The sequence below is a fragment of the Panthera pardus genome, unplaced genomic scaffold (genome assembly GCF_024362965.1).
Source record: "Panthera pardus isolate Hobbes unplaced genomic scaffold, ASM2436296v1 HiC_scaffold_6, whole genome shotgun sequence".
Classification (NCBI taxonomy): domain Eukaryota; kingdom Metazoa; phylum Chordata; class Mammalia; order Carnivora; family Felidae; genus Panthera; species Panthera pardus.
Window position 1 is genome coordinate 99855793 of NW_026526991.1, and position 7722 is coordinate 99863514.

The following is a 7722-nucleotide window of genomic DNA, read 5'->3' on the forward strand; positions in this document are numbered from 1 at the left end:
CCTGAACCAAAGTCAGATGATTAACTGATTGAGCCACCGAGGCGCCCCTCACCCAGTCCACTTTTAATCAAAACCTCAGGATCTCACTCCACTTTCTAATTCTATGACTGAGACCTTTAGCACCAGTGAAGAGTGGTCTATCCTAAATCTCCGCCTAGAGAATAACACAACCTCTGGAAAGCAGCTCAGTCAATAGTGGGACCCTCAGGAGGCAATTGCTTCACGTGCAAGTGGGAGGAGGGGAATTGTCTCTTACACCAGAGTTCCCAATTCTAAAGAGTGCACAGCACTACACTAGACGGAGGAGACCAATCCTCCCAGCACAGCAAGTTCTGCCTTGGACAGCAGACAGGAGCCTGCTGCTTCCTACTAAGATCTCAGAGTTCTGTGTGGTTCTGATGCAAAACCTGAAGGTTATTATCAACTCCCCCCTGTATAAGTCTATAAGAAGGAAGGCAACAGGCTGAACTCAAGCTCCTTGAAAGAAGGGGCAGTGACTGTCATTTTGCATCTCCAGCACTTATCACATGTTGGTGCTAAGTATCCAACTGCTTCTGACTGAGTGCTGGGTTACTGAGCAATTTGTCCCATCATACAACTCAAGATCTAGGACTCTCGGCTCCTAGGCCAGGACTCAGCACATAGTATCTGGTTCTCTTCTTCTTCCAGTACTTTGCTTTAGAGGGGACTGACGATGAACCTTCTTCCCAACCATGAATACCAAAGACAAAAGATACCCATTTCAGGACATGTTTGTAGATAGACTTCTCATAGATTTATTTCTGTTTCATGTTATATATAGATATATGTATATATACTTTTTTTTTTTTTTATACAATCTATATCCCCTTCCCTTCCCCACCAAACTCACAAAAGGAAGTATAAATCCTTCCAGGATTGCCATCAGGCTTTCGAAGATAGCCAGGGCTAAGAAAGAACCATCTCTCAAGATCTCAAGAGACAGCTGCCCTTCTTAGGCTCTGGGGTCATTGAAGCAGCAGCATTCCCAGGACCCAAGCGGAGGAGAGAGGAAAGGAAAAAACTGTAGTGTGACAGGATTCTAGGATGAAAGTGTCCAGTGACTCCTAGAATGGCAGACTGGCTCCCAGAATTCTCCGGGTGGGAATAAAGGTGGGAGCCCTATGGCTCTTCAGATGCTGCCCAAATAGGCTGGGGGTAAGGAGTACAAACTGGGCATTAAGCATGCAGGGGTGGAGAGGTACCAGAAGAAACACATGTGGGTTATGCTGGAGAAGCAGTCCCACCTACTCAATGATATATAAGAAACAGGGAGAGATGTTGCTGCCCCCCCCCCCCCCCATTAAAGAAATAGGGGGAGAGTACAGCAGGGAGGTGGAGGGAGACAATGAGACACATAAGAAAGCCACATAAAGCAAAAGTACCAACAAAATCATGACTTGTACTTGCCTCCTCCCTAGAGAAGGTGTGATATATGCTTGGGGGTCACGGAGAGGAGAGGGAGGTTAAGGGTCATGAACCTAGGATTATCAGCTGGCCAGGGGCACAGGAAGGCTCTCTGAGGACTCCTAAGGGACAGGCAGGAAGCTGGGACCCCACATCCCCAGGGAAGAAATGACAGTCCTTTCAGTTCGACTTGGACCAAATCTTGGCACTCCCTCGGAGCCTGGCAAGGGGAAGAGAGAGAGAAAGGCTGCAGGGAATCCCCTAACGCCTGAGGGCTCCCCCCATATCCTACCCCCATGCAAATGACTGAAGGGCTGAAGACAGCTAGGTCTCTAAAGTAAAAGCAGGGCACCCCAGAAGCAAGTGGTTCCTGCCACAGTGGCTCACCCCTTGCCCTTTGAGGCTTTCTTGCTGGGCTGGCGCTGGTTGGTGCCAGGAGCAGGTTCCCTCAGCTCAGTCAGGTGTTGCTCAGGGTCCTGAGAGGTAGCCGCGGCGGCTGCTGCTGTTGTAACTTTAATGGTTTTTTTAAGGTTGGCGACCTGCCAGGATGAAAAGAAATGGGGAACAGTGAGGGAAGTTCCAGAATCTGACAGTCCCTGCCTGTCTTGTCTATCTGCTACAGCCACGGTGCAAACCCCCCTGCACAGGACGACTGGCCCAGGCTGGAGGAGCCTGGGTCCGTCCTGATCCCCTGCCTGCTCACCTCGCTCTCGATCTGTTGCTTCAGGCCTAGCTGCTGCTCTTTGTGTTGGTTGGCACGGCTCACCTGCTCCTCAATGCCTGACAGCACCACCTCACAGCCCACACACCTGCGAGGATCAGGAACGAAGAAGTGTCAGTGGAAGGCAGCGGTGATCACGCACTCGTGAAAAACAGACTCAGGATATCCTGCAGCCAAACCCTTGTCCGAGTAAGGAACCCTCGCCAGGGCACCTGGAAACCACCGGCAACAAGAGTCCCAGGAGCCACAGAGACACTCAGGTCGGATACGAGAGGTATAGGAAGTGCCTGGAGTAACGTGTAACATGCGAGTAGGAACTTAAAACAAAATTGGGTAGACGTTGGAGAAAAAAAATGAAATAAAAAAGGTATATTAATGAATTTAAGCTAGACAAGAACAGAAAGAGAAAAACGGAAGTGGAAGAGACCCATGGCCTGTAGACAGTGCAGGTTACAGTACCGCTCCTCCTCCCTTCCCCCACTTACTGTACCAAGGACACTGCCTCTGGCCTCCTGCCTCCCAGGCCCTCCTCTGCTCCCTTCTGCCCTCAGAAGCCTTTGGAGGAATGAGCTCATTTCCCTTCAACGTCTAGGATTCCACCGCTGCAGCCCAGCCCAGCCCAGCCCTCCCTCCTTCAGAAGCCCTCCCCCTTTCTTGGAGTGAGAAGAGAAGGAACAGGGCCAGGACACAGGTCTCACCACTCCTGCAGGGTCCGAGCAATGGCACTGAGGTCCTGGCGCTGGATGTCCCGCCCGATGCTGTAGTCAACCTCTAGCCGCTGATTGCGCTGGTCCAGGGAGCCACGGAGAACGTCGGCATACACAGCTTCAATGACAAGGTCTTCCAGCTGCCGCACATTGCGCAGGGCGAGGGCCTCCAGCAACACTGCATATGGGATACACTGGGGCCAGGGGCGGGGGGGGGGGGGGGGTTGGGCTGGGATTTGTGCAGTTCTGCAAGCAGACAAGGGCTTCCAAGATTTTTCCCTCCTTTCCCCTCCTGCCCAGGCTCCCCTACCTACTCTCCGCTCCTATTCCTGAATTTCCTCTAAAAGGCTGGTTCTAAAGCAAAATAAGTAAACGCACTGCCACCTGAAAAATAACATCCTGAGAAGAATAGCCAGAAATAAAATTGAAGATTTATATTCCCCTTCGACCTTATTCCTCCCACGCCACAGAGGAAGAAAGTGACATCTGCCTGGGTGTCACTCCTCTGGCCACAGCTCAGGACAGCACACAGACCTTGGTCCAGATAAGCCTGACAAAACGGGAGTATGTGGTGTGGGAGGGATCTGGAGTTACTGTGCATCATTTATACTCCACCTCCTTCCAAAGAGCATCTCACAACAGAGAGACACGTGATTTATGTAAAACCATGAAACAACAAGAGAATCAAATAATAATTGGGAGAAGGTAGACAGGTGGAGAGGGTATTTAAAAAACTGAACCTGCAGAGATATTTCTAGCAAACAGAAGCCTAGCACTTCACCAGAAGAGAGAGTCTTGTTCTCAGATCTGCAAGCTGAGGCTGTTGGTGTGGGACTTTCTCTAGCGGGGAGGGTGATTGTTAAACAAAAGAATGGCATCCCAGTTGCTATTTTGACCCAAAAGGCAAAAAGTGTTGAATGAAAAACAGAAACAAAACAGAAAACTAAGAGAATAATATTCAGGCTGAAAGGCTACAGGCAGTAGAGTTTACATACCTTGGAGGGACAGGGTGGGGGTGGGAAGGCAGAACTGTGTGGACATAGGCTGTCTGAGTGCAAATTCCCTTCAAATAGGCCCTTTGTGAAGGGATATAACTCTTGGCTCAGGACTGGGGGCAGGAGGGGGGGGCAGGACTCTTACTCACCTTGACTTTGGCAGCCAGGGTGACAACTGATAGGTGTCGAAGCTTATTCTTCTGAGCCTCTGTGAGTGGGGGAAGATTCCGGGCTTCAGCTACGAAAAAAGGAGAAAGTGTAGGAAGTTCAGATTACGCTTTTGTGGGAAGCCCTAGCCTCTTCCTTTGCCTTCTTTTTTTTTTTTAGTTTTCCATGCCAATTCAAGTCTTAACCTTGACCTATGTACCCCAGGAGGGTATCCCAGCAATTCCTTCTAAGTTCTTTGAGAAATTGCCCTTCTTGGGGCACCTGGGTGGCTCAGTCAATTAAGCATCCGACTTCGGCTCAGGTCGTGACCTCACAGTTTGTGAATTCAGGCCCCACACTGGGCTCCACGCTGACAGCTCAGAGCTTGCTTGGATGCTCTGTCTCTGTCTCTCTCTCTCTGCCCGTCCCCCACTCACACAAGGATGCTTGTGCGCGGTCTCAAAAATAAATAAACATTTAAAAAAAAGAGAGAGAAATTGCCCTTCTCCCACCTCCACGACACCAGAGCTCTAGCCCTCCGGTTACCTAAGTAATCAGCATATGTCCCATAAGCAAACACTGTGAGCAGCCGGAATGTGGAAGCGAAGTCACTCTCAGCCAGCTGCAGGAATAGGAAGGAAGATGTGACAGGATGGGCCTCTCCCCAGCCTCCCAGCCTTACCCTGTTTTGAATTCCACTTTCTGGCCCCATCTGGCCCCTCTCCCATCATCTCTCCCAGCTCACCGAGAGGACCTCTCTGCCTCTCTGATCACTCTCCCTACGGGAAGGCCTCATTTCTACCTCACGGCCTTTGTTTACACTATTCTCCAAATTCACCAGGCCCTCTTCCTCCAAACATCTTCAATTCCTACCCTAAATTCTGAATTGAAAACAAGTGTTCAGCAGCACGTGCACATGCATGTACATGTATACACACACACACACACACACACACACACACACACAGAGTGTTCTGGTCCTTAGGGTGTGTTTCATATTTCCGAATCTGAATATCCTTTAGGCAGTCTGCTGTACTTTCTAATTCACCCAACACTCCTGCATTAGCCTTACTCATCTCTGACAGCTGCATGGCCTCAGCAGGTGCTGGAATTTGTGGCCTCTGTGTCAGACCTGCTGCACCCAGGAGGCTTTCATCACCCAGGTCAGCGCACCCAGATCTCCTCTCCTATCACTGATCACTCATACTGGCACTTAATTTAGGCTGTTACCTAAGAATATCCTTCTTTTCAGTAAGATTACCAGTCCCTGGTATCCCGCTTAGGTCCCTTACCAGTCCCTGGTATCCCACTTAGATCTAGAAGAGCTATGCGTGTGTTTGGCTCTCAATAAATACTTGCTAAATAAATAATTTACACATCTATATCCATTTATCTTATCTCTGCAACTGGAATATAAGTTTTAGAAGAGTAATAAGCACTGTGTCTGCACTGTGTCTTGTATTTCTCTGGTATTCCCAGATGACTAGCAGAGAGATAAACAAACACCCAATAAATACTTCTTTTTCTTCACCTTAATGGACCCTCTTTAGTTCCACGGCCTAGGAAAGCAGGGAGAGAAAGCCAGTTTTCTCCATACCAGAGTGGTCCCAAAAGGTTAAATCCATTGACTCAGTCAATCACTGGCTCTCAAAAACTTAACACAGTTTGCCCATATACCAATGCCATAGCATCTCAGGACTTGGGCTAACGTCAAACATTTTTGTGATCCACCCACTCTAGACTTTAACTCTTAACCCTGCCTCTTCCGTGTGAATAGTTCTCTCTGCTCTGTTCCTAGCATCTTGCCACACATCTCTGGGGAAAAGACACCTTCTAACACTTCTAGACATTTACCTCACTTAAGTGAATTAGCAAAGGGGACAAAGTGGGGAGAGGAGGGCATGTCAGTTTCATGTTCGTTCCTTCCATTTGTACTGGACTTTATACTTCCCATAATCTCACCTGATTTCTATAATTAACAGTGAAGGGCAGTGTCCACTCCAATTTTAAAAGAGAAAACTGAGGTCCTAAAGTAAAAATGACCTGATCAAGGTGACATGATTTTATTAAGGGCTACTACATTGGTGGAGACAGGCTGGAATCAGGTCTCCTTTTCTGAACCACATGTTCTTTTGCTTAAAAATGAAAAATACTGGGTTTTACAGATCACTCATCACCAAAGGGAACTAAGAGGTTTACCTGCCTACTTATTTATGCCAGCTGCTAACTAATCATCATCATATTCTAATTCAACTGAATGGTTATGGGGTTGCCAGTGAGTCCTGCCCACCCATTCTCAAATTCAAACTTAGACCCAAGCCTCCCTGTGGGCTATCCAGGTCAGGAACCCACCTCTCTAACATTAGGCATATCCAGCAGTTCCCCAAACACGTAGACACCAGGAGCCTCCAGCACCTGGTGGATGAGTGTGGCCAGCGCTGCCCCCTTGGCTGACTTGGCCAGGAGCAGAAATTGCTCCTGGTTCTGCCCTGTCACCTTCACCTCGGCACTCATGGCTGCACTGAGCTGGGGGGACCCGGGCTCAGGATATCTGGAGCTGCAAGGAAAGAGGATGTGAAGCTGGAGGTCCCTGAACACTGAGAGGACGAGAAGCACTGGGGTCAGGGGCTGGATTGCAGACGCACTGAGTCACTTCTGCAAATGAGGAAACAGAGGTGGAGTAGTTTAAAACTCGGATCTAGGAATCCTACAATTGGCCACTTTGATGGAAACCTGACTGAGACAGGGTTGCCACGCCCCCTCCCCCATCCCTGGGCCAATCCCAAGCCCCACCACGTGCACCCCATTGAACCCCCTAGGCACAGGATGTAGTGGGGGAAGGGGCGTTACATGGTGTACACCCCAATAACAACAGTCCCTCAAATTTCCTTGGTGCCCCGCAAGTGCCCCCAACCACGTGACCTCACCCTCAGGATCCTTCCGCGTGGCTCCGCCCCCTCCCTTAAAGAGGCCGCCCAGGGACCGCAGGCTCACGCCGACTGCCCAGTCGTACCCTGGGTCAGACTCTGCGGGCCGGCCGCTACCTGGAAGCTTCGTCTTCCAGCACACCGGGCGGGGCCGCTGCTCCGTCACCTCCGGCAGCTGTTCTGAGCCTTTCCTGCCACCTCCCTGCAGAGTCGCTCTGGCCACTAAACTCTATGGCTGGCTTCCGGGTCGTACTTCCGCTCTTAAGAGACCGGTTTAGGGCGGGACATGCCCCTCCCCTGCCTTCCGCCGGCTGAAGCTCCTGCGAGCGCCAGTCATTCTACTCTCTGATTGGCTGTTGAGGAGAATGACGGGCGCCTTTTTTCCTGTCCTGTTTCAATAAAACTTTATTGTTGGGCGAGCGCCAGACGCTAAATGTAGAGGGAACCCCTGGTCTCCAGCAGGTACCGGGTGGCTATGTGTCAGATCTAAGCTGCCTGAAATCTGGAGATCCGCGGGGCTGCACACTGTGCCTGAGGGACAGGAAAGCTGTAACGGGAAAGAGAGAGGGAGAAGGGAAAGGGGGAGGGGTTGCGGGAGAGAGAAATGAGGAGGAGATGGGAAGGAGACAAGAATCAATGATAGAAGTTTAGCAGCAAGGATCACCTGGCTATTTTAACCACTTTTTTTTTTCTTTTTTTTTTTTTGAGAAGCAAGAGGAAAGAAGTGGAAAAAGTAAAGGAAATAATAATAGATAACGTGTATTGAGTGGTTACTGTTGGTCAGGTATCTTATCTCATTG

The 7722-nt window shown here is 49.8% G+C and overlaps 1 protein-coding gene across 3 annotated transcripts; it reads right to left on the bottom strand.

The window, feature by feature from the left end:
• Nucleotides 1–1400: 1400 nt before the first annotated feature.
• COPS7A (COP9 signalosome subunit 7A) lies at nucleotides 1401–7196 on the bottom strand. 3 transcript variants are annotated; one of them, XM_019464701.2, is made up of 8 exons: nucleotides 6923–7196; nucleotides 6348–6552; nucleotides 4542–4617; nucleotides 3998–4086; nucleotides 2845–3047; nucleotides 2129–2234; nucleotides 1813–1964; nucleotides 1401–1645 (listed from the first exon to the last, which is right to left on the bottom strand). In XM_019464701.2, the coding sequence occupies exons 2-8, from the start codon at nucleotides 6507–6509 to the stop codon at nucleotides 1606–1608; spliced, it is 828 nt and encodes a 275-aa protein (XP_019320246.2). In that variant the 5' UTR covers nucleotides 6510–6552; nucleotides 6923–7196; the 3' UTR covers nucleotides 1401–1605. The 3 variants fall into 3 exon arrangements, with proteins under 3 accessions (XP_019320246.2, XP_053751942.1, XP_053751943.1); XM_053895967.1 differs by having other exon boundaries at nucleotides 7009–7195; XM_053895968.1 differs by having other exon boundaries at nucleotides 7040–7194.
• Nucleotides 7197–7722: the final 526 nt, after the last annotated feature.

Coding starts and splice junctions, on each gene's coding strand:
- COPS7A (XM_019464701.2), bottom strand. CDS start 6,509: ATGAGTGCCGAGGTGAAGGTGACAGGGCAGAACCAGGAGCAATTTCTG. Junction 4,087..4,541: donor GACATATGCTGATTACTTAG/GTAACCGGAGGG, acceptor CTTTTTTCGTAG/CTGAAGCCCGGAATCTTCCC. Junction 1,965..2,128: donor AGCAACAGATCGAGAGCGAG/GTGAGCAGGCAG, acceptor TCATCCTGGCAG/GTCGCCAACCTTAAAAAAAC.